We start from the raw sequence: 27,087 nt of genomic DNA on the forward strand, positions 1-27,087 counted from the left end.
TTTGCATCTGTATTTACTCAGGAAACTGGCATAGTGTACAAGGAAGGGTGGGAAATAAGCAGTGGTGTCATGGAACATTTAGAGATTAAAGAGGAGGTGCTTGCTGCCCTACAGCAAATAAAGGTGGATAAATCCCCTAGGCCTGACTTGATATTCCCTCAGATCTTGCGGGAGACGAGTGTAGACATTGCAGGAGCCTGGCTGAAATATTTAATAGATCCACGGGTGAGGTACCGGAGGATTGGAGGGTAGCTCATGTTGTTCTGTTATTTAAAAAAGGCTCCAAAAGTAAACCAGGAAATTACAGGACAGTGAGCCTGATGTCAGTAGTAGGTAAATTATTGGAGGGTGTTACAGCAAATATCAGATTTACAGCAAATATTTGGACAGCCAAGGGCTGATTAAGGATAGTCACCATGGCTTTGTGTGTGGTAGGTCATGTTTAACAAATCTTGTAGCATTTTTGAGGAGGTTACCTAGAAAGTAGATGAAGGAAAGGCTGTGGATGTTGACTACATGGACTCTAGTAAGGTCTTCAACAGGTTACACATGGGAGGTTAGTTCAGAAGGTTCAGATGCTTGGTATTCATGTAGAGATTGTAAACTGGATTAAAAATTGGCTGAATGGGAGAAGGCAGAGAGTGGTAGTGGATGGTTGCTTCTCAGTCTGGAGATTAGTGGTGTGCCTCAGGAATCAGTGCTGGGACTGGGTTGGAGGTGTTGTTGTCAGTGAGGAAGGCTTTCAAAGCTTGCAGAGGAATCCGGACTATTTTAGAAGGACAAACCAAGAAAAAATATATACAGTAAATGATAGGGCATTGAGGAGTGTGGAAGAACAAAGGGATCTTGGAATTCAGATACATAATTCCCTGAAAGAGGCGTCACAGATAGACAGGATTATAAAGAGAGTTTTTGGCATCTTGGTCTTCACAAATCAAATTATTGAGTAGAGGAGTACTCTATTGGTGAGGCCAAATTTGGAGTATTATATGCAGTTCTGGTCATCTAAATACAAGAAGGATATCAGTAAGATTGAAAGGGTGCAGAGAAGATTTACTAGGATGTTGCCGGGTCTTCAGGAGTTGAATTACAGGTTAGGACTTTAATTCCTTGGAGCGAAGAAGAATGAGGGGAGATTTGATAGAGGGGTTTAGACAAAGTAAATGTGAGTACGTTCTTTCCATTTAGATTAAGAGAGATAAATAGAGAGGGCATGGCTTTAGGGTGAAAGGGGAAAGGTTTAGGGGGAACATTAGCGGAAGCTTCTTCACTCAGAAAATGGAGGGAGTGTGGAACGAGCTGCCATCTGACGTGGTAAATGCGGGCTCATTCAAGTTTTAAGAATAAATTGGATAGGAACATGGATGGGAGAAGTCCAGAAGGTTATGGAATGGGTGCAGGTCAGTGGGCTAGTGGAATGATATTTTGACACAGACTAGAAAGACCAAATGTCCTGTTTTCTGTGCTGTGGTATCCTATAGTTCTATCTCTCTCCCTCTCTATTTCTAGCGATCGCCTCTCCTCCTTATAGATTTACCACCACTCTCTGCCTTAATACACTGGTAATGTGGGGGTAGGCGAAAAAGCAAAGGCAGGGAATGGGGCAGGTCACAGGAAATGGGACTGCAAGCTCTCAGGATCTAGAGCAGAAGGTGAAATAACAATGGAAGACAAAGAGATGGCAGAGGAACTGAATGAGTATTATGCATCAGTCTTCACTGTCGAAGAAACTAGCCATGTGCCGGATATCCAAGTCTACCAGAGAAGGGAAGTGAGTGCAGTTACTACTTCAAGGGAGAAGGTGCTCAAAAGGCTGAATGGTCTAAGGGTGAGATAAGTTTCCTGGACCAAATGGATTGTACCGTTGGGTTCTGAAAGAAGTAGCAGTAGAAATTGTGGAGGCATTGGGAATGATCTTTAAGGAATTGTTAGATTCTGGCATGATCCCGGAGGAGTGGAAAATCACAAATGTCATCCCACTGTTCAAGAAGGGAGGCAGCAGAAAGGAAATTGTTGACCGGTTAGCCTGACATCAGGAGACACATGACAAGATAGGCCAAAGCAGCATGGTTTCCTTAAAGGAAAATCGTGCTTCACAAACCGATTGGAATTCTTTAAGGAGGTAACAAGCAGGCTGGATAAGGGAGATGCAGTGGATGTTGTGTATTTAGATTTTCAGAAGGCCTTTGACAAGGTGCTGCACATGAGGCTACCTAACAAGATAAGAGCCCATGGTATAATAGGAAACACACCAGCGTGGGGAGTGCGTTGGCTGACGGGCAGGAAGCAAAGAGTCAGAATAGAGGGATCATCTTGTTAAACAAGAAAGCCTGCAGACACTGCAATTGTAGTTTTCACTAAAAGGCAGGAGAAAATTTGCAAGTCACGCAAGGGTCCCAGCTATTCCTGCCTTTTGTTGGCTATGTTTAGCAATCCATGCTACAAGCCAACATAGGTAAGACTCCTCAACTCTTCCTCCGAAGGAGAATGGATCACTTCATGATTAAAGGGCTGACTTGATGGGTTGAATAGCATATTTCTGCTCCCGTGTGTAATGTCAGTGCTCTCTTGTACCTTCTGATCCCGGTGAATGACGTTTCCTGAGTGGATGAACTTAGTGGCCTTCAGCAGTTGGTAAAGGATGTAGCGGATGTGAATATCCTTCAGGAGGTTTCCTTTCTTTATCACTGCATGTAAATCCGTCTCTGTAATACCACATAAAGGATACAAATGTCTGACAAAATAGAAAACCACCTTGGTCCTCAGGAACTTCAACTGCCATATGCAAGCACAACCCACTCTGGAAAACTGGAGATGCAACACAGACCAGAAGTGCTGAACTGACAAAACACTGGCCCTCGATACAGCTGAGTGATCTCATTGCCACACCTCATGCAGGATGACAGTGGAAACTGGGGTATTTAGCTGAATGACAGTAGAGCCCGGGGTATTTAGCAGTATGAGTGAAGGCTGGGGTATTTAGACCACAGAACAGGAACAGGCCCTTCAGTCACAGGTCTATCCAAACATGCTCTGTAAATCAAACACATCCTTTCATCCCCTTTTATATTCGCGTGTCAATCCAGAAGCACCTGAAACTCTACTATTGTATCTGATTATATTGTATCTGAGTTTAAAACCCTTCAGGAGGTCATGGACTCCCCCCCCCCAGGACATCACAGGCAAAACCCTTTCCTCTATCAAGAACATCTACAGAGATCACTTCCGTTGGAGAGCAGCAGCAATCATCAAGGATCCACACCACCCAGCACTCACTCTGTTCTTGCTGCTGCCATTGGGAAAGATGTGTAGGTGCCACAAGACTCATACCACCAGGTTCAGGAATAGCTGCTAACCCTCCACCATCAGATTCCTCGACGACAAACTCAATCAGGGACTCACTTAAGGACCTTTTTGCATTTTATTATTTTTTTCTCTTTATGTTGGTCAGTTTGATACATGTATAGGTTATGCAGGTTTTTTTTGCGCTATATTTAAGTGGTTATTCTGCCTTCCCCCAGTAAAAAGAATTTTTTAGGTTGTATGTGATGTCACGTATGTACTCTGACAATAAATCTGAATAACTGCTTCCATCAATGCTCTTGGCAGCCCAATCCAGGCATCTTATCTCTCTCTCTCTCTCTCTCTGTCTAAAAACACACATCCGTACACGTCCCTCGAACTTCCTTTCCCTCATAGAAAAGATTCTGACTGTTCACCTTATGAATGTCACTCAATGATTGTAACCTCCTCCATCAGGTCATCTCTCATGTCCTTCATGCCAGACAAAAAAAACCCAAGTTTGTCCAATTTCTCCAATGTACTCATACCCTCGAAATCAGGAAACATCCCGATAAACCTCCTCGAACCATAGAACATTACAGCACAGAAACAGGCTGGATTTTCTAGTTCCTGCCTCGTCCTATCGTAATAATCCCTTGTCCAATTAACATGCCCATTTTGTCTGTTTTTCTCCTTGTCTATAGCTGTGCTAAAGGTCAGGGAGTTGTGGTCACTTTCACTGAAATGCTCCCCCACCAAGAGGTCCACCACCTGACCAGGTTCATTACCCAGTACGAGATCCAGTTCGGCCTCCCCTCTCGTCGGCTGGTTTATGAACTATCAGGAATCCTTCTTAACCATAGTGTCATTAGGTTCAACTTACTAATGAATAAGGATAGGTCTGGTCCTTGAGTTGAAGTTTTAAATTGGAGAAAGGTCAATTTTGTGGAAATGAGAAAGAATCTTGGAAGCGTCGATTGGAAGAACCTGTTTTCTGGCAAGGATGCGTCTGGCAAGTGGAAGGTATTCAAGAGCAAGATTTTGAGGGTGCAGAATTTGCACGTTTAAAGACAAAATTAACAGGCATGGGGAACCCTGGTTTTCAAGGGATATAGGTGATATGATTAAGAAGAAGAGAGATGTAAGGAGGAGAAGGTGATTGCTGTCTTACAGCGAATAAAGGGAGACAAATCCCCTGGGCTGGATATGATATTCCCTCGGACCTTGTGGGAGTCAAGTGTTGAAATTGCAGGGGCCCTGACAGATATATTCAAAATGTCCTTAGCCACAGGAGAGGTGCCACAGGATTGGAGAGTAGCTCATGTTGTCCCACTGTTTAAGAAAGGCTCCAAAAGTAAGCCAGGTAACTATAGGCTAGTAAGCCTGACGTCAGTAAATGATTGGAAGGAGTTCTGAGAGACAGGATATATAGGTATTTGGACATGGGCTGATTCAGGACAGTCAGCATGGCTTTGTGCATGATAGGTCGTGTTTATCAAATCTTGTAGAGTTTTTTGAGGAAGTTACCAAGAAAGTAGATGAAGGAAAGGCTTTGCATGTTGTCTACATGGAATTTAGTAAGGCCTTTGACAAGGTCCCACATGGGAAGTTAGTTCAGAAGGTTCAGACACAAGGTATCCATAGAGGGATTCGAAATTAACTGTGTGGGAGAAAACAGAGAGTGTTAGTGGATGGTTGCTTCTCAGACTGGAGACCTGTGACTAGTGATGTGCCTCAGGGCTCAGTGCTGGAACCATTGTTGTTTGTTGTCTATATCAATGATCTCGATGATCATGTGGTCAATTGGATCAGTAGGTTTGCTGATGAGACAAAGATTGGAGGTGTAGTGGACAGTGAGGAAGCTATTCGAAGCTTGGCGAGAGATCTGGACCAACTGGGAGATTGGACCAGTAAATGGATGATGGAGTTTAATGAAGAAAAGTATGAAGTTTTGCATTTTGGAAGAGCAAATCAAAGAATGCACACAGTAAATGGTTGGGGACTGAGGAATGCGGAAGGGGAAAGAGACCTGGGGATACAGGTACATTGTTCCCTGAAGGGGTGTCACAGGTGGACAGGATTGTAACGAAAACTTTTGGCATCTTGGCCTTTATAAATAAGAGTATTGAGGATTGGAGTTGGGATGTCATGTTGAAGTTATCTAAGACATTGGTGAGGTTAAGTTTGGAATATTGTGTGTAGTTCTGGTTGCCTAGCTACAGGAAGAATAAGAGTGCAGAGAAGATTTTCTAGGATATTTCTGGGTCTTCAGAAGTTGAGTTACAGGGAAAGATTAAACAGGTTAGGACTTTTTTCCTTGGAACAAAGAAGAATGAGGGGAGATTTGATAGAGGTTTACAAAATTATGAAAGGTATAGACAGAATAAATGCAAGTAGGCTCTTTCCACTTAGATTAGGAGAAATAAATACAAGAGGGCATGGTTTTAGGGTGAAAGGGAAAAGGTTTAGGGGGAACTTCACAGAGTGGTGGGAGTGTGGAATGAGCTGCCATCTGACGTGGTGGGGGTGGACTCGATCTTGAGTTTTAAAAATAAATTGAATAGATACATGGATGGGAAAGGTCTGGAGGCTTATGGAAGCAGGTTATTGGGACTAGCTGAACAATAGTCAGCACAGACTAGAAGGGCTGAATGGTCTGTTTTCTGTGCTGTAGTGTTCTATGGAACACACCTGACAAATTCTGCCCCATCTATCCTTTTTGCAGTAAGAAGATACCAGTAATGTTGAAGTCTACCATAACAACACTGTAATTTCTGCACCATTTCATAATCTGCCTCCTTATCTGCTCCTGGGTGTCTCAAAGGCTATTTGGGGACATATAGACTACTCCCAACACAGTGATAGCTCCCTTCCTGTTTCTGACTTCCACCCACACCAACTCAGTGAACATTCCCTCTCCCTTTCTATTATCATGATACTACCCATGACCAATAATGCTACTCCCCCCTCCTTTTTTTAACCTTCCATCCTATTCCTTTTAAAACCTCTCAATCCCAGTACCTGCATCAGCCAATCCTATCCTTCCACCAGCCAAGTCTCTGTAACAGTCATAATATTGTAATTCCAAGCTAGTTTAATCCCTTCCCAAACATTCTATCAAACCTGATCCCTCTCCAATTCAGGTATAGCCCGTCATTTTTGTACAGGTCAGACCTTCCCCAGTGCAGATCCCAATAATTCACAAATCTGAATCCCTGCACCAACTTCCTAGCCACATTCATCTGCTACAACATCTTATTCCCACCCTCAATGGTGCGTGGCACAGGCAGCGATCCTGAGATAACCACTCTTGAGGTCCTGCTCTTCAGCTTCCTTCGTAACTCCCTATATTCCCTCTTCTGGACATTCCCTATTCCTATGTTCACATGTCATTGGTACCAACGTAGATTATGACGTCTGGCTGCGCACCCTAATTCAGAATGCTTTGGATTCGATTTGAGACGTCTCTGATCCTGGTACCTAGGTGGCAACATACCATCTGCTAGTCTCAATCTTGTTCAAAGAACCTCCTATCCACCCTTATTTGCCTCAAGACAGCAAGCATATCCTCCTCTTTAATCTATATAGACTCCATAACCTCATCGTTGTTTGCCTCATTTCTGTAGAATCTGAATCAGTCTCTTAGGTAAATACATTGACGATCTCCCTGATACCTTTTGGTTCCATAGATGGATGACCACTCTGATTTTCAAGAAGACTAATTTTATCCCTTCCTATCATTTTGCTCTTTATTTATCTGTAGAGGCCTTTAGGATTTTCCTTCACCTTGTCTTCCAGAGCAACCTCATGCCTATTTTTTGACCTCCTGATTTCCTTTGTGTTCCTGCCACCTTTACCTGTTGTGCACCTCGTTCTTCTTAAGCAAGTCCTCAATATCTTTCAAAAAACAAGCATCCTCAAACCTCTACACATCCGTCCAGTTATGAGGTGACTGGACTTACACGCAGTATTTCAAGCACAACCAAACCAAAATTTTACGTTGCTGCACCACAACCTCCTCACTTGGCCCCAGATTCCTCTGCACATCAATACTTTTAAGAATCCTGTGTTGACTATATATATTCCCCTGACATTTGATCCCCTAAAGTGCAACACCTCACACTTGTCCAGATTAAACTCCAACTGTCATTTCTCTGGAACTGGTCCATATCTTGTTGTATTCTTTGATAACCCTCTCTTCTTCTTTGGCTTGGCTTCGTGGACGAAGATTTATGGAGGGGGTAAAAAGTCCACGTCAGCTGCAGGCTCGTTTGTGGCTGACAAGTCCGATGCGGGACAGGCAGACACGATTGCAGCGGTTGCAAGGGAAAATTGGTTGGTTGGGGTTGGGTGTTGGGTTTTTCCTCCTTTGCCTTTCGTTCGTGAGGTGGGCTCTGCGGTCTTCTTCAAAGGAGGTTGCTGCCCGCCAAACTGTGAGGCACCAAGATGCATGGTTTGAGGCGTTATCAGCCCACTGGCGGTGGTCAATGTGGCAGGCACCAAGAGATTTCTTTAGGCAGTCCTTGTACCTTTTCTTTGGTGCACCTCTGTCACGGTGGCCAGTGGAGAGCTCGCCATATAACACGATCTTGGGAAGGCGATGGTCCTCCATTCTGGAGACGTGACCCATCCAGCGCAGCTGGATCTTCAGCAGCGTGGACTCGATGCTGTCGACCTCTGCCATCTCGAGTACTTCGACGTTAGGGGTGTAAGCGCTCCAATGGATGTTGAGGATGGAGCGGAGACAACGCTGGTGGAAGCGTTCTAGGAGCCGTAGGTGGTGCCGGTAGATGACCCATGATTCGGAGCCGAACAGGAGTGTGGGTATGACAACGGCTCTGTATACGCTTATCTTTGTGAGGTTTTTCAGTTGGTTGTTTTTCCAGACTCTTTTGTGTAGTCTTCCAAAGGCGCTATTTGCCTTGGCGAGTCTGTTGTCTATCTCATTGTCGATCCTTGCATCTGATGAAATGGTGCAGCCGAGATAGGTAAACTGGTTGACCGTTTTGAGTTTTGTGTGCCCGATGGAGATGTGGGGGGGCTGTCCACAACTCCACCAATCTGAATGTCATCTGCAGACTTACTGAGCCACTCATCTACTTTTTAATCCAAGTCATGTGTAGTTCCGACAAACAGTGATCCCAACACCGGTCCCTGTGGAGCGCCTCTGTTCCTGGACTTCCTGCCTGAATTACACCCTTCCACTACTACCTTTTCTCTTCAATTGACCAGCCAATTCTGAATTCAAACTCACCTTGGATCACATGCATCTTCACCTTCTGAATCAGCCTATCAGAGACCTTGTCCATTGCCTACGTTTCATCAACCATCTTTGTCATCTCCTCAAAAACAATCAAATTGGTCAGACATGTCTTTCCCCTCATTAAGTTATGGTGACTATCTCCAAATCTGACTATGACTCCCAAATGTCCATAAATCTGATCTCTATGTATCCTTTCCAATAGTTTCCCTTCCACTGATGTGAAGTTTACTGGCCTCTAATTTCCCGGATTATCCATGACATTGGAGCAGAAATAGATCCATTGAGCTTGGCCCGCCATTCAGTCATGAGTGGATCAATTTTCCCACAGCCTCTCTGCCCGGCCTTCTCCCTATAACCTTTGATACCCTGGCTCATCCTTTGTCCAGTTGTTGAACAAAGGTGCAACATCAGCTATTCAAAGATCTTTGAATCCTCATGAGTGACAGGAGAGGCCCCAGAGGACTGGAGGAGGATTCAAAGATCTTTGTCAAGGCCCAGCAATCTCTTCACCTGCTATATCCCATCAGGCCCAGGGAACGTCTATCTTAATGCCCCTCAAAAGACCCAACACCATCTCTTTTCTGATAAAAATGACTTAATACATGAGCTAGTTATGCCCCAACACTGGATCTCTGTGGGTTCCTCAATGTCGCCACCCAGTTACTGCTCCAGGCTGCATGACTGAAAAGTATTTTGCTCACCATAGTTGACACCCATGTATCCCAGAACACTGTGGGGAGCTACTGAAGAAATCCCTGGGGTGCTGGCAGAGATGTCTATGTCATCTTGAGCTTAGGGTGAGATAATGGAAGACTGGAGAGTGGCTGCAAGAAAAAGGCAGGGAATGACAGGCCAGTGAGAATGACATCAGTGCTAGGAAAGGTATTGGAGACAGGATCCATTTGTATTTGGAAAGGCAAGGATCAACTAGGAAAGTGGGCCATGGTGGAACGCCTCTCTGGGGAATGCTGACGACCTGCTGAACCCATTCAGCTTCTCTTTTTTCAAGGAGTAGCAGGTGAAATTTAATAGCAAGTGTAAAGTATTGCATTTGAGAAGTTACTTGAGGGCAAGTGTTAGACAGTGAATAGACAGACCCATGTTACTACTTGACTATTCTTATAAAAAGACAGTAACCATTTACTTTATCCATCCCCCTCATGATTTTATAAAGGTCAGGGTCTCCCCTCAGCCTCGAACACCACGGAGAAATTTCCCAGAATATTCCGCCTCACCTTGTAACGGCATCCCTCCAGTCCTGGGTACATCCTTATGAATTTTCTCTGCATCTATTCCAGCTTTTTTATTTTATTTTTCACACTATAAACCATATTGACCAAGATACATACAGACATTTTTCTTCTTAAATATATAGTGTCATTTTCTCCCCCTTTTTCCCCCCTCCCTTCCCTCCCTCCCTTCCCCATTTATTTAAAGTTCAATCTATAAGATACATTAAACCCATTAAACAATGTTGTCACTTAATAAAAATAAACAAGAAATTTTACTGATTCAGTTCTTTTCATTATCTTCTCCTTCTGTCATTTTAGGTGGTGGAAGTCCACGGTAGGATTTCTCTATTGTGTTTCATGTATGGCTCCCATATTTGTTCGAATATTGTGATGTTATTTCTTAAATTATATGTTATTTTTTCTAATGGAATACATTTATTCATTTCTATATACCATTGTTGTATTCTCACGTTGTCTTCTAATTTCCAGGTTGACATAATACATTTTTTGCTACAGCCAGGGCTATCATAACAAATCTTTTTTGTGCTCCATCCAAATCGAGTCCAAATTCTTTGTTTCTTATATTACTTAGGAGGAAAATCTCTGGGTTTTTTGGTATATTGCTTTTTGTGATTTTATTTAATATCTGGTTTAGATCTTCCCAAAATTTTTCCACTTTCTCACATGTCCAAATTGCATGAATTGTTGTTCCCGTTTCCTTTTTACAGCGAAAGCATCTGTCTGATACTGTTGGGTCCCATTTATTTAACTTTTGAGGTGTAATGTATAGCCTGTGTGTCCAGTTATAGTGTATCATGCGTAACCTCGTGTTTATTGTATTTCTCATAGTTCTGGAGCATAGCTTCTCCCATGTTTCATTCTTTATCTTTATGTTTAGATCTTGTTCCCATTTTTGTTTAGGTTTACCGTTTGTTTCCTCGTTCTCCTTTTCTTGCAGTTTGATGAACATGTTTGTTACATACTTTTAAAATATCATTGTGTCTGTAATCACACATTCAAAATTGCTTCCTTCTGGTAACCTCAGACTGTTTCCCAATGTGTCCTTCAAGTAGGTTTTCAGTTGGTAGTATGCAAACATTGTATCATGAGTTATATTATATTTATCCTTCATTTGTTCAAAGGATAATAATTTATTTCCCGAAAAACAATTTTCTATTCTTTTGATCCCTTTTCTCTCCCATTCTCTAAAGGAAAGGTTATCTATTGTGAAAGGGATTAGCTGATTTTGCGTCAATATTAGTTTTGATAGTTGGTAATTTGTTTTATTCCTTCTACATGAATCTTCTTCCAAATGTTGAGCAGATGATGCAATACCGGTGAATTCCTACGTTGCACCAATTTTTCATCCCATTTTTATAGTATATGTTCAGGTATCTTCTCCCTTATTTTATCTAGTTCTAATCTGGTCCAATCTGGTTTTTCCCTTGTTAAAAATCTGATAGGTATCTTAATTGTGTGGCTCGATAATAATTCTTAAAGTTTGGTAGCTGTAAGCCCCCTTGTTTGTACCATTCTGTTAATTTATCTAGCGCTATCCTCGGTTTCCCCCTTTCCATAAGAATTTCCTTATTATTTTCTTTAACTCCTTGAAGAATTTCTCTGTTAGGTGTATTGGTAATGACTGAAATAGGTATTGTATCCTTGGGAAAATATTCATTTTAATACAGTTTATCCTTCCTATCAGTGTTAGTGGTAAGTCTTTCCAATGCTCTAAGTCGTCTTGTAATTTTTTTCATTAATGGATGGTAATTGAGTTTATATAGATGGCCGAGGTTTTTATTTAGTTGTATACCTAGGTATCGCATTGCTTGTGTTTGCCACCTAAATGGCGATTCTTTCTTAAACTTTGTGAAATCCGCATTATTCATTGGCATTGCTTCACTTTTATTTGCGTTGATCTTGTACCCCGATACTTCTCCATATTCCTTCAATTTCTTATGTAATTCTTTTATTGATATTTCTGGTTCTGTTAAGTATATTATATGTCATCTGCAAATAGACTGATTTTATATTCCTTCTCTTTTATTTTTATCCCTTTTATTTTATTTTCTGTTCTTATCAGTTCTGCTAGTGGTTCAACAGCTAAGGCGAACAGTGAGGGAGATAGTGGACATCCCTGCCTTGTTGATCTGCTTAAGTTAAATTGTTTTGATATATATCCATTTACTGTCACTTTCGCCAATGGCCCCTTATATAATGCTTTAATCCAATTAATATATTTCTCTGGTAGGCTGAATTTTTGTAGTACTTTGAATAAATAATTCCATTCTACTCTGTCAAAGGCCTTCTCTGCGTCTAAAGCAACCGCTACTGTTGGAGTTTTATTTCCTTCTACTGCATGAATTAAGTTAATAAATTTACAGATATTGTCTGTTGTTCGTCTTTTATTAATAAATCCAGTTTGGTCTAGATTTACTATTTTTGGCACATAGTTGGCCAATCTGTTTGCTAATAGTTTAGCTATTATCTTATAATCTGCGTTAAGTAAAGATATTGGTCTATATGACGCTGGTGCAAGTGGATCTTTCCCTGTCTTTGGTATTACTGTAATTATTGCTGTTTAGCATGAATCTGGTATGCTTTGTGTTTTATCAATCTGGTTGATTACTTCCAGAAGGGGGGGAATTAATAAGTCTTTAAATGTTTTATAGAATTCTATTGGGAATCCATCCTCTCCTGGTGTTTTATTGTTTGGTAGTCTTTTTAATATCTGCTGTAATTCTTCTATTTCAAATGGTTTTATTAATTTATTTTGCTCCTCTGTTTGTAATTTCGGTAGTTCAATTTTAGTTAGAAATTTATCTATTTTGCCTTCTTTCCCTTCATTTTCAGTTTGATATAATTGCTCGTAGAATTTCCTGAAGTTTTCATTGATCTCTGTTGGATTATATGTAGTTTGTTTGTCCTTTTTCCTTAATGCCAATACCATTCTTTTCGTTTGTTCAATCTTAAGCTGCCACGCTAGAATTTTGTGCGTTTTTTCTCCTAGCTCATATTTCTGTTTTGTCTTCATTATGTTCTTCTCCACCTTATATGTTTGTAGTGTTTCATATTTTATTTTTTTATCTGCCAATTCTCTTTTAGTTGTATCTTCCTTTATTGCTAATTCTTTTTCTATATTTGTTATTTCCCTTTCCAACTGTTCTGTTTCCCGATTGTAGTCCTTCTTCATCTTAGTTACGTAACTTATTATTTGCCCTCTGATGAACACTTTCATTGCGTCCCATAGTATAAACTTATCTTTCACTGATTCCGTATTTATTTCAAAGTACATTTTAATTTGTCGTTCAATGAATTCTCTAAAATCCTGTCTTTTAAGTAGCATGGAGTTTAATCTCCATCTATACATTCTTGGTGGGATGTCCTCTAGCTCTATTGCCAATAACAGGGGTGAGTGGTCCAATAATAGTCTAGCTTTATATTCCGTTTTCCTAACTCTCCCTTGAATGTGGGCTGATAGCAGGAATAGGTCTATCCTTGAGTATGTTTTACCCGAATAGTATGAATATTCCTTTTCCTTTGGGTGTTGTTTCCTCCATATATCCAAAAGTTGCATTTCTTGCATCGATTTAATTATAAATTTGGTTACTTTGTTCTTTCTGTTAGTTTTTTTTTCCAGTTTTATCCATGTTTGAGGTTAAAGTCCCCTCCTATTAGTATGTTCCCTTGCCTATCTGCTATCTTCAAAAAGATATCTTGCATAAATTTTTGATCTTCTTCATTAGGTGAATATACATTGAGTAAATTCCAAAATTCTGAATATATCTGACATTTTATCATTACATATCTCCCTACTGGATCTATTATTTCCTCTTCTATTTTGATTGGTACATTTTTATTAATATAGCTACTCCTCTGGCTTTTGAATTATATGATGCTGCTGTTACATGTCCTATCCAATCTCTCTTTAATTTCTTGTGTTCCACTTCAGTTAGATGTGTTTCTTGTACGAATGCTATATCAATTTTTTATTTTTTCAGTAAATTTAACAGTTTCTTCCTTTTGATTTGGTTATGTATTCCATTAATATTTAAAGTCATATAGTTCAACATAGCCATTTCATACTTTGTTTATCTTTCCTTTCCGTTTCCTCATCACCACCTTCCCTTCTTATCCATTTCTGCTTTCTTTTTTTGAACACATTATAAGACAACATTTCTATAACATAAAATATTTCCACTATTCTCATATCTAAAATTCCTTTAACCCCAATAGTCCCTCCCCTTTCTGAGTTGTCCTTTGTCCCTTGTCGGGCAACCACATCTCCCCTCTCCATTTGGATTTGCGAATCCGCTCGCAAGTGTCAACTGATTTCACAGTGACTGTAATTTTTCCCCACCCAGCCCCCCCAGAAAAGATTTTAATCTTCATATATAGCAAAGGTCACTCTCTTAATTCCCTCCTTACTTCCTTTCTTTCCCTTCTTAGTTCTTATCTATACTCTTATTTTTTATATATACACATACACACACATATATATATATATATACCTACATACACACATACATATAGTTTGTTGTCATTTTTGTTCTTGTTACATTTCTTCATCTCTCTGTCTGTTTTGTAGTTGTTCTGCAAATTTTCGTGCTTCTTCTGGATCCGAGAATAGTTTGTTTTGCTGCCCCGGAATAACTATTTTAAGTACCGCTGGGTATTTTAACATAAATTTATAACCTTTTTTCCATAGGGTCGTTTCTGCTGCATTGAACTCCTTTCTCTTCTTCAGGAGTTCAAAACTTATATCTGGATAGAAAAAAATTTTTTGACCCTTGTATTCCAGTGGTTTTTTTTGTCTTCTCTTATTTTTTTCATTGCCTTCTCCAATATATTTTCTCTTGTTGTATATCTTAGGAATTTTACTAGAATGGATCTTGGTTTTTGTTGTGGTTGTGGTTTAGGGGCTAATGTTCTGTGTGCCCTTTCTATTTCCATTTCTTCCTGTAATTCTGGTCTTCTTAGGACCCTGGGGATCCATTATTTTATAAATTCTTTCATATTTTTGCCTTCTTCATCTTCCTTAAGGCCCACTATCTTTATATTGTTTCTTCTATAATTTTCCATTATATCTATCTTCTGAGCTAACAGCTCCTGTGACTCCTTAACTTTTTTATCAGATTCTTCTAATTTCTTTTTTAAGTCATCTACCTCCATTTCTATGGCTGTTTCTCATTCTTCCACCTTGTCTACTCTTTTTCCTATATCTGTCATGATCATCTCTAATCTATTCACTTTTTCTTCTGTACTTTTTATTCTTCTTTTTATTTCACTGAATTCTTGTGACTGCCATTCTTTTACTGTTTCCATATATTCTTTAAAAAAAATATATCCATGTACTTGCCCTTCCCTTCATCTTCCATTTCTCTGTGTTCTTCCTCCTCTTCTGAGTCCACTCCAGGATCTGTGTCCTTTACCTCTGTCTCTTCTGGTTTTCTTGTTGAGTTGTTTGTTTTATTTTGTTGGGTATTTTTGGTCTTCTTATTTTTATTAGAAGTGTCTTGGTGTTGGTCTTCTTCCTCTGGGTTGGTCATCTGTTGTTTCTTTGATTTCTTATTTTTATTCTCTTCCTTCTTGTTCTCGTTATTTTCTGTTTTCCTCTTGCTGTTGTGTTGTAGTTGCCTGTTTCAGCTGTGGAGATCGACCCATCAGTGTTATTTTTGTCTTGCGCATCGCGCATGCGCGTTTGCACACTTTTGTTTCGCTCCGTGAGCCATTTTTGTAGTCCCGAGTTCGGGGCTTCGACTGACCTCAGGGAGCGGGCTTCTCTCTCCATGGCGGGCCTCCTCATACCAGTAAGGCCTTCCCCTTCTTCTTCTAACGTCTTTCCTTCTTTTCTTCCTGTTGTTTTTGGTTTTTCTTTCTTTGCTGCTATTTTCTCTACACTTTTACTTTCACTTTGTTTTGGTTTTTATGTTAGTGCCTTTGTTTTTTTCTCTATCTTTTTTTAACTTTTCTGAAGAGGGCTGGAGTTCCCCTACCGGCCACTACTCTATCACGTGACTCCTCCCCATCTATTCCAGCTTCATGACATTCTTTCCATTGGCCACATGATGCCCAAATTCTTGACCAATGAAGGCAACTGTGCCAAAATCTTTCTTCACCACCATGCCACCACTTCCAGGAAATACTGCAAGGTCACCCAGTTCTCAAACCCTCTTAGGCCCTCTCATTCACTGTCCACACAAGAGGGTATAGATGTAAGGTGAGATGGGAAGCATTTAAAGGGAACTGATCAGCACCTTGTTTCACACAGAGCGATGTGGGTATATGGAACAAGCTACCAGAAAAACTAGTAGAGGTGGGTACATCAGTAACATTCGCAAAATATTTGGACAGGTACATGGATAGGGAAGATTGGGGGGGGGGGGATATGGAAATGAAAACAAATAGAACTGCCTGAGGTGGCATTTTGGCTGGCATGGATTAGATGAGCTAAAAGAACTGTTTCCCTGCTTTACAAACATAAAGACACAATGCTGAAGAAACTCAGCTGGTCAAACAGTGTACAGCAAAGTTAAAAATACATAACCAATGTTTCAGGCTTGAGCACTTCATCAAGGTATGAGCAAAATCTAGGCAGGTGTCCCACAAAATGGTGGAGTGGAGCAGCACAGTCCCACAGGCAGGAGGTAATAGGTGGATAAAGGAAGGAGGGCACACCAACAAACAGGGGGAGGGGGAATGTATAGAACCAGCTGCCTGAGGAAGCGGAAGAAGTGGGGTAGTTCTGACATTTAAATGCATTTGAACGTGGGTTAGGGTTAGAGGGATTGGGCAGAGAACAAAACAAAGGACTCTACATCACCTTTGTTGACCTCACCAAAGCCTTCGACACCGTGAGCAGGAAAGGGCTTTGGCAAATACTAGAGCGCATCGGATGTCCCCCAAAGTTCCTCAACATGATTATCCAACTGCACGAAAAACAACAAGGTCGGGTCAGATACAGCAATGAGCTCTCTGAACCCTTCTCCATTAACAATGGCGTGAAGCAAGGCTGTGTTCTCGCACCAACCCTCTTTTCAATCTTCTTCAGCATGATGCTGAACCAAGCCATGAAAGACCCCAACAATGAAGACGCTGTTTACATCCGGTACCGCACGGATGGCAGTCTCTTCAATCTGAGGCGCCTGCAAGCTCACACCAAGACACAAGAGAAACTTGTTCGTGAACTACTCTTTGCAGATGATGCCGCTTTAGTTGCCCATACAGAGCCAGCTCTTCAGCGCTTGACGTCCTGCTTTGCGGAAACTGCCAAAATGTTTGGCCTGGAAGTCAGCCTGAAGAAAACTGAGGTCCTCCATCAGCCAGCTCCCCACCATGACTACCAGCCCCCCCACATCTCCATCGGGCACACAAAACTCAAAATGGTCAACCAGTTTACCTATCTCGGCTGCACCATTTCATCAGATGCAAGGATCGACAATGAGATAGACAACAGACTCGCCAAGGCAAATAGCGCCTTTGGAAGACTACACAAAAGAGTCTGGAAAAACAACCAACTGAAAAACCTCACAAAGATAAGCGTATACAGAGCCGTTGTCATACCCACACTCCTGTTCGGCTCCGAATCATGGGTCCTCTACCGGCACCACCTACGGCTCCTAGAACGCTTCCACCAGCGTTGTCTCCGCTCCATCCTCAACATCCATTGGAGCGCTTACACCCCTAACGTCGAAGTACTCGAGATGGCAGAGGTCGACAGCATTGAGTCCACGCTGCTGAAGATCCAGCTGCGCTGGATGGGTCACGTCTCCAGAATGGAGGACCATCGCCTTCCCAAGATCGTGTTATATGGCGAGCTCTCCACTGGCCACCGTGACAGAGGTGCACCAAAGAAAAGGTACAAGGACTGCCTAAAGAAATCTCTTGGTGCCTGCCACATTGACCACCGCCAGTGGGCTGATAACGCCTCAAACCGTGCATCTTGGCGCCTCACAGTTTGGCGGGCAGCAACCTCCTTTGAAGAAGACCGCAGAGCCCACCTCACTGACAAAAGGCAAAGGAGGAAAAACCCAACACCCAACCCCAACCAACCAATTTTCCCTTGCAACCGCTGCAATCGTGTCTGCCTGTCCCGCATCGGACTTGTCAGCCACAAACGAGCCTGCAGCTGACGTGGACTTTTTACCCCCTCCATAAATCTTCGTCCGCGAAGCCAAGCCAAAAGAAGAGGGTTAGAGGGATATGGGCCAAATGCTGGCATATAGAACTTGCTCAGGTATACTACTGGCTCAAGGTGGGTCAAAGAATCTATGCCATATAACTCCATGACTGAATTACCTCCCTCAGTACCAAAATATGAATTATTTACCTTTCTCCGAGGAAGGCAAACTCTAATGCAAAGGGATTGTGTATAAAAGGATGGCTGCAATCAAATGCACGTGGACTCCTTATTTAAGGCTAAGTTTGTATCGAAGGCACTGAGAACTTTGAAGCGCTAGTCTGTCATATGGGGAGCCACAACCCCAACAGCCCCTCCCCTGAACCCCCATTACAGCCTCATGCCTTTCTCCCTCTCTCCCGACAGCCCCTCTGCCACACAAGGATTAGTTTTGCAACTTACCCATGTATTCGAAGACCAGGTAGATGTCCCGATCATTTGCTGCTCGGATGACATTGAGCAACTTGATCACGTTGCAATGGTTTCCAAGCTCCTGGAGGAAAAGGCAAGGTTAAATGGGGAGGGAATGAGAGGGACTGAACCATCAGCAATGTCCGTAAAAATGGGCAATACTCAGATGCCAGTCAGCATGCAATTCAGTGCTGCAGACAGGCGTGAAGAATCCCAGAACAACTTCATTGTCACATTACATCTGGTACAGTGAGGACTCCTCTGCAAGCAATCTTTGTAAGAAGATAAGACACAGGAGCAGGAGGCCATCTGACCCATCAAGCATGTTCCAGCATTCAATATGATGTGGATGGTCAGCCCACGGACTCAGCTCTTCGGGTCTGACAGCCACAACAGTGTGGATCACACAGTGGCCACCCATTTCAATTCCTCACCCCATTCCCATACTGACATGTCTGACCACGGTCACATGTACTACCAGACTGAGACCACCTGCAAATTGGAGGAACACTTCATATTCTATCTGGGCACTCTCCAACTGGATGGCATTAACATCGACCTCTCTGGTTTCTGTTTCACCCCCCTCCCCACCTTTCCCAATGTCTCATTTTCTCTAGCTGTCTCTCTCTCTTTCTTCCCATTTCCCTCTGTCTCCTTTCAGAGCCAAAAACAACACCCCTCCCTCAAATAACTTCCTCTCCTATCCTCATGTCCAATTAACACCTTTTGTCCATTCTTCCCTTTTCACTTTTTTATGTGGCGGCCTGTCTGTTTTTCACTCATATCTTAAGGAAGGGCTCAGACCCAAAACGTTGGTTATACATCTTTACCTCCTATGGATGCCACGAGACCTGCTAAGTTCCTCCAACATTTCTGCGATTTTACTACAGTTACAGTGTGAGCGCTGCTGGGTGTCCACAGACTGTACAACAGGCTTTAGTTAGCTTAAAAGTACACCAGTCTTAGTATCTTTGCTGGCTCCAAGTGTGTCTGACTGTCGCCCAAAGGGGCCGGCCCGAGAACTAGTAGAAACGCCCATCTGCCTCAAAGGCAGAATAAGGTTTACCCCGGGTATGGTTGGGGAGCTGATGATAGGCCGACTTCAAGTCAATCATTGAGAAAAACCCTGTACTGGGCTATCTTGTTGAACATATTGGCGATGCGGGGCAGTGGGTAGGGGTCCAGCTGGGGGGTACCATCAGAGTTGATGACCATCCTCGGTTTGCTGCACCCTTTTATGACAAGGACCTGGGCTCTCGAGGAGCTGGTGATTGACAGCCAGCAGGTGGGGCCAGCCTCCCAGGTTGCCTATCTGCAGGAACAGTGGATTCCCCCCCCCCCCCCCCCATCCCATGCAGTAGGCTGGTAGGGGTGCAGCTAGTGTAATGGTTGCATCACCACATTCAACCCCTTTGGTTGGGTGTGGGGGAGAGGAGGGCGGTGTTCTCAGTACCAGGTAGTATTTATAAGTTCAGGCAGTCCGGCAGTCGCCTGTGCCTCTGGGACTTTTGCAGGACAGGCTCTTGGCCAATGGTCGGTAGGGGCAGGGCTGCCTGAGGGTCAGCTGGGTCCAGGGTGGCTGGGGTGACCAGTGGTGTGGGCAGGATGGTGTCTGACAGAGAAGGGGTGTAGGTGTGGGGCAGCTCCGCGGGGAGTGGGGCTCCCTGGAGAGGCAGAGAGATGGTGGTGGCTCCTGGATGAACCATGGATGCCCAGGGTGAGAGGTCCGGGCCCCTGGTGGTTCCAGGTCCCTGGTGGTTCCAGGTCCCTGGTTGAGACAGTGTCCTCACGTCCATTGGGGTACCTGACGTAGCATCATTTGAGTTTTAATGGAGAAGGTGCACTTGCTCAACTAGGGGATCGGATTTGTGGGTCCTCATGCGTTTACGGAGGAGCTCCAGTCCCGGAGATGTCAGCCACACTGGCAGGGAGACACCAGTTGCCAAATTCCTAGGAAAGGAGAAAAGGCATTTGTGGGGGGTCTGCACAAGAGCAACCATATGGCTTGGGGGCCTCTTGTCAATAGTTGATGGACCAGCCTTTTGATATCAGGGCCAGGACTGCCTTCCAGATTACCCCATTTTTACGCTCCACCTGCCCGTTGCCCCTGGGGTTCTAGCTAGTCGTGTGACGAGCTGCAATGCCTCACACTCCTCACTCACGAAGCTGGAGCCTCGTTCACTGTAGATAAATGCCGGGTATCCAAACATGGTGAAGATCTGCACCAGGGCCTTGATAACGGAGGCAGTGGAGGTGTTAGGGCAAGGGATGGCAAAGGGAAAACAGGAGTATTCATCTATGACTGAGAGGAAATAGACGTTCTTATTCGTGGAAGGCAGTGGTCCCTTGAATTCAACGCTGAGTCGCTCTAAGGGCCAAGTGGCCTTCACTACATGGGCCTTTTGCGGGTAGAAGCGCAGTTTTGCACTCTTCACAGACCCTGTAGGACTCAGTAATGGTGCAGACTTCTTGGATGGTGAAGAGGAGATTCTAGGACTTAATGAAGTGGTACAGACGCGTGTCATGCAGCGCTTGAAGCTGTTCAGATCTAGCACTGGCGCAGGAACGAGACAGGGCCTCAGGAGAGTCATTGAGGGTCCCCGGCCTATACTGGATGTCGTAGATGAAAGTGGCCAGCTCAACTCTCCAGTGCAAGATCCTGTTGTTTTTGATCTTGCCTCTGTGGGTGGTGCTGAACATGAATGCCACCACGTGCTGGTCAGTGAGAAGGGTGAACCTTCTGTCTGCCAGATAGTGGCACCAGTGACAAACTGCTTCCATGATCACCTGGGCCACCTTTTCGATGGACTGTGGAGGCTCTTGGAGAAAAAGTCCACAGGTCTGCCCCCTTGACAGAGGGTGGCAGCGAGGGCAACATCAGAGGCATCGCACTCCACTTGGAGTGGGGGGTTCGCATCCACGGCAGTATCGTGCATTGGCGATGTCTTGTCTGTTGCAGCCAAAGGCCGCTTGCGCATCAGCAGGGAGGGGAAAAGTGGTAGCTTTGGCCAGTGGGCAGACCTTGTCCGAGAAGTGAGGGACCCACTGGGAGTAGTAAGAGAAGAGCCCTAGGCACCTGTGGAGGGCCTTGAGTGTGTAAGGGAGGGGCAGTTCCATTAGGGAGCACATGCATTCTGGGTCAGGACTGATGACACTGTGTTCCACAATGCACCCCAGGACGCGAGGCGGGTGGTGCTGAACACGCACTGATCCCTGTTGTAAGTGAAGTTCAGCGCCTCAGCTGTCTGGAGAAATCTCTTCAGGTTGACATCATGGTCCTGCTGGTCATGGCCACAGATGGTGACATCATCCAAGTATGGGAAAGTCGCTCTTAGATTGTGCCAGTCTACCATGCAGTCCATCTCCCGCTGAAACACAAAGACCCCAAACAGGACCTGGCAGAACTAGAAGCGCCCATCTGCCTCAAATGCGGAATAAGGTTTATCCCGGGCATGGTCGGGGAGCTGATGATAGGCCGACCTCAGGTCAATCATCGAGAAAAACCCAGTCCTGGGCTATCTTGTTGATCATATCGCCAATGCGGGGCAGTGGGTAGGCGTCCAGCTGGTGGGGGGTACCATCAGAGTTGATGGTCTGATTATAGTTGATGACCATCCTCAGTTTGCTGCCCCCTTTTATGACAAGGATCTGGGCTCTCGAGGGGCTGGTGCTGGGCTCTATAACTCCTTCCACCAGAAACCGTCTCACCTCTGCCTTGATTAAGGTCTTGTCGGCCGCACATCAGTGCCTGCTCTTGGCAGCTATGGACTTACAGTCTGATGTTAGATAGTTGAAGAGGGATGGAGAGGACATCTGTAGGGTTGAGAGCCCGCAAGTGGACTGAGGGCAGTCACTGGACTTTGTGCTGTGGATGGTGAGTGGGGGGGGAGTGGGCCACCGAAGGTAAAGGTGAAGCTGTGCAGGTGACACTGGAAGTCTAGTCCCAGGATAACTGGGGCACAGAGCTTTGGCATGACCAGAAGCCAGAACCCTTGATATGTTCCCCTCATAGTCAAGTTCACTGAGCAGCACCCCAGTGGTTTGATGGAGTGGTCCTGGGCCGCAAAAGGAATAGCGAAGTTCTCTGGATATACTTTTGAGTTTCAGCGTACGGACCCCGCTCGGGTGCACAAAGCGCTCAGTACTACCACTTTCAAACAGGTATTTTATTACCTTCCCATTGACAGTAATGTCCGTCATTGAGAACCTGAGTCCATGGGAAATGTCCCCCATTAGTGTGGAGGACGCTAGGACCACCTCAGGGTCCAAGTTGCTGCTCCCTGATGGTTGTGGCGAGTAGCAGCCAGTTGGTGCCTTTTGGAGTGTGGGGTGTGGCGAGTTTTGCACACACGCAGGTTGACGACTTTGTCTTAGCTGTGAGTCAGGAAAGGTGAGGTGGTCAGGGGTTGGCTGGCCCATATGGCAGTGCCCAGGAGATGCACGCATTCAGGGTTGGAAGGAGCTCCCAGTTAGTCTTGGAGGGCCGCAGTGCTCCCGGTGGGTTTGGAGAGGAACATTTTGGTGAAGCGGCCTTTCTTGCTGCATCAGGAACAATGTGAGCTCCTTGCAGGACAGCTCTTTTGGGATCACCTGTCTGACTCACTCTGGGACCCGCAGTACTTACAGTAGCAGACTGCGTCGGCAGCAGCCCCTCAGTGACTGCTGTCATCGACGTCGGCCAGGCTGGAGGTTGGGGAAGGTGAGCATCGAAGACCTCTGCATGATGAGCTGCAGCTTCTAGGGAGCAGACCACGTTCATGATCCTGGTAAGGGAAGCATTATTCTCCTCCAACAGTCTCTATTAAGTTGCCCTTGACCGCAACCCTCGCACACAGGCATCTTGGACGAGTCCCTCCACTTCCCCAGCTTCGATCGTACATGGGCGTGCTAGATCTCGCATTGCCCCCAGGTAAGCATATGCCATCTCACCTGGCTGCTGTACCCTGATGCTGAGCAGGTACCGAGCGTAGATTAAATTAATCGGAAACCAGTACATGCCTTCCAGGAAAATCTGTGCAGTGTCGGATAGCCTGGAAAGCATGCGGGCTCAGCTTGGTGTGACGTACCATGACTTTCTTCTGGTTAGTGTTGATGACATCAGCCTGTATGTGGATGATTACTTCAATTGCAGATCTCGAAGTATGCTGGAAATTCCGGGTGTTGAGGATCGATATCCAGCCTCTCGATGGTGAGGAACTTCATCATGGTCCTTTTACTTTTAAGCTAATTAAATTATGAGCGCTGCCATGTGAATCATTCTGAAGCAAAGTCCACAGACTGTACAACAGCTTAAACGTACTCCAGTCTCAGTATCTTTGCTGGTTGCACATGCGTCTGACTGTCCCCCATTCTATACAGGACGGTGATTGAAAGCTGGCAGGTGGGGCCAGCCTCCCAGGTTGCCTACCTGCAGGTACAGTGGTTCCCCCATGCAGTAGGCTGGTAGGAGTGCAGCCAGTGTAGTGGTTGTATCGCCACACACAGCATCTGCAGACTTTGGTGTTTCACTCAACTCCACTACCCACCCATTCCATATAACCCTTAATTCCCATATTATTCAAAAATATATCTACAGTACAACTCCGATTATCCAAAATAGTCTGGACCGGGCCTACATCAGATAAAGTTTTTTTCCTGGAGAACTGGTAATTTTTGGTTTTAAAACAGCCCAGTAGCAACAGCAACTCACTTGCAACAGTGTTTAAACAACAGGGGAAGGCTTTTTTTAAGCATTAAAAAAATGGTTAATTCTCACCAAAAAAACTTGCTGGCCATCGCCAATCACCGACACTTGCCCACTGAGGCCCCATTCGTGGTGATAGCCCGTGGGTCCTGCTCCTGCCCGGGAGCCCGAGGTCCTGGTTAGTTCGGCTCCGAAAAAATTCTGGATATACCAGAAACCCTGGATGACTAGGGAGGTTAAATCACTCCTCAGGAGCCGCAACACTGCCTTTAGATCCAGTGATAATAAATTGTATAGTGCTGCCAGGGCTTCAGGAAAGCCAAGCTAGATTATAAGGAAGTACTGGAAGGCCGTCTCACCGACAACAATCCCAGGCGAGTGTGGCAAGGGTTACAACAGCTGACCAACTTCAGGGGTCAGCCCAGCAAAATTGTGGACTCAAGCACTGCATTTGCGGAGGAGTTAAATACCTTCTTCGCACGCTTTGAGTCCACCGCCCGGCAGCCTACAGCTGCACCCCCTCTAACCCAGTCCGCCCCTAGCTACGAGCCACTGACTGTGCAGCCATTCGAGGTGGAATGAACCCTCGCCAGGGTAAACCCAAGAAAAGCGGCTGGTCCAGACGGCGTACCGGGGAAGGAACTTAGGGCCTGTGCAAATCAGCTGTCCCAGGTCTTCACCACAATCTTCAACCTTTCCCTGTCAAAAGCCATTATACCAGCTTGTCTGAAGGCCTCCACCATCATACCCATACCAAAGAAACCACAAATAACCGGCCTAAATGACTACCGTCCAGTAGCACTCACACCTGTCATCACCAAGTGCCTGGAACGACTGGTCCTAGGCCACACCCAAGACTGTCTTCCTCCCTCCTTCGACCCACACCAGTTCGCTTATAAAGCAAACAGATCGACGGAAGACACCATATCCATCATCCTCCACACTGTGCTGAGCCATCTGGAACACAGGAACACCTATGCAAGGGTACTTTTCGTGGACTTCACCTCAGCCTTTAACACCATTATCCCCGATATCCTAGTCAGCAAACTGTCTGCTCTGGGCCTTCATCCTCTCACCTGTTCATGGATCAAAGATTTCCTTACAGATAGACCACAGACTGCCAAACTTGGAACCCACCTGTCCTCCACCCGCACATTGAGCACGGGCTCCCCACGAGGCTGTGTGCTGAGCCCTTTGCTCTTCACTCTTTACACCGCCGACTGCAGACCTGTCCACGCCAGTAACACCGTGGCGAAGTTTGCAGATGACACCACGGTGGTGGGGTTGATCACAGGGGGAGATGAGTCTGCCTACAGGAATGAAATCCTGAATCTGACCGAGTGGTGCCGGGCTCATAACCTGATCCTAAACACCACAAAAACAAAGGAAATCATTCTGGACTTCAGGAAGCCCAGCTTCCCCTCCCCTTCTACATAGATGGTGACTGTGTGACGAGGGTCCACAGCTTCACCCTCCTGGGCATCAATATCTCAGACGACCTCTCCTGGACTGTAAACACTTCAGCAGTCATCAAAAAGGCCCAGAGGCGCCTGTACTTCCTGAGAATGCTCAAAAAGAGCAAGGTGGGTCAGAAGTGGCTGATTACCTTCTACAGTTCCACCAGACAGAGCATCCTGCTGTACTGCAGCACAGTATGGTTCTCCCATTGCACTGAAGAAGAGCGGCAAAGACTTCAACGGGTGGTGAGGGCAGCAGAAAAGATAATTGGATGTCCCCTACCCTCCCTGAAGGATTTCAACACCTCTCGTTGCCTCAGCAGAGCACAAGCAATAATAAAGGACCCCACCCACCCTGCCCTGCATCTGTTTGACCTACTACCCTCTGGCAGACGCTACAGGTCAATCAAGACAAGAACAAACAGATTCAGAAACAGCTTTTTCTCCCAGGCTGTCACTACTTTCTTCTTTTCTTTCTTTGGCTTGGCTTCGCGGACGAAGATTTATGGAGGGGGTACTGAACACACATATCCACAAATTCCCCTCTCTGTCCTCCACATCTATTATACATACAGCCGACACCCCCCCTCTATTCACATCAAGGACATATACGGCACTGTAAATTAAATTTTTTATTTAACTTCTGTGGTTGCGTCGCTGCATTGGTAACCTTGTACTGCTGTCATGAATCTCGTTGTATAACTTGTACAATGACAATAAAAAGCTATTTGATTTGATTTGATTTGATTCTGATTTGTTTCAGATTTTTTTAAAATTTTGGATAATAGAGGATTTCAGAGAATCCGATTTCTGATTTTATTAGAGTTATACTGTATATGTATCTTAGGCACATTTAATGAGACATGCTTGGCTGTGTCTTGGGCAGAGAATTCCAGATTCACTGCTCTCCGGAGAAGCTGCTCCTCCTCCATCCAAATCTTAAATCTACAGCCTTTGAATATTGTGGCTATGTCCTTCACTTTCATCTCACTTGCCAGTGAAAACACGCTTCCTGCTTCTACAAATCTATAGCACTCTTTTCATAATTTAATGTTTTGATAAGAAATGTAATTTAGAATATTGGAATGTTATGTTCAGTTCTGGTCACTTCTGGTCCTCTCTGTTGAGAAGATGCAGAGGAGATTTACAAGGATGTTCCCTGGATGGAGACCATGCCTTCTGAGATTGAGTGATCTTGGGTCTTTTCTCCTTGGAGCGACAGAGAATGTACAAGATAGAGATGTACAAGATGATGAGAGGCATTGATCATGTGGATGGCCAGAGGCTTTTCCCCAGGGCTGAAATGGCCAACACAAGGGGGTGCAGTTTTAAGGTGCATGGGTGTAAGTACAGGGGGATGTAAGAGGTAGATTCTTCACACAGAGAGTGGCAGGTGCACGGAACATGTTGCTGGTATCGGTGGTGGAGGTAGGTATAGTGGGGTTGTTTAAGTGACTGTTATATAGGTACATGAAACTGAGAAAAACAGAGGATTATACAGTGGGAAAATTCTAGCAGTTGGTAGACTAGGTTAGGTCAGCACAGCACTGTGGGCCGAAGGGCCTGGACTATGCTATAAA

At 44.6% G+C, this 27,087-nt stretch overlaps 1 protein-coding gene across 1 annotated transcript in view; it reads right to left on the reverse strand.

Moving 5' to 3' along the window:
- The window catches only part of mapk15 (mitogen-activated protein kinase 15), a 112,970-nt gene that overhangs the window by 76,138 nt on the left and 9,745 nt on the right, over positions 1-27,087 (reverse strand). The window contains exons 4-5 of the mRNA XM_069915165.1: positions 18,359-18,449; positions 2,575-2,705 (exon numbers count right to left, since the gene is read on the reverse strand). Coding sequence (XP_069771266.1) covers positions 2,575-2,705; positions 18,359-18,449 — 222 coding nt within the window. The remainder of the gene's footprint in view (positions 1-2,574; positions 2,706-18,358; positions 18,450-27,087) is intronic.

The sequence above is a fragment of the Narcine bancroftii genome, chromosome 1 (assembly GCF_036971445.1).
Source record: "Narcine bancroftii isolate sNarBan1 chromosome 1, sNarBan1.hap1, whole genome shotgun sequence".
Taxonomy (NCBI): domain Eukaryota; kingdom Metazoa; phylum Chordata; class Chondrichthyes; order Torpediniformes; family Narcinidae; genus Narcine; species Narcine bancroftii.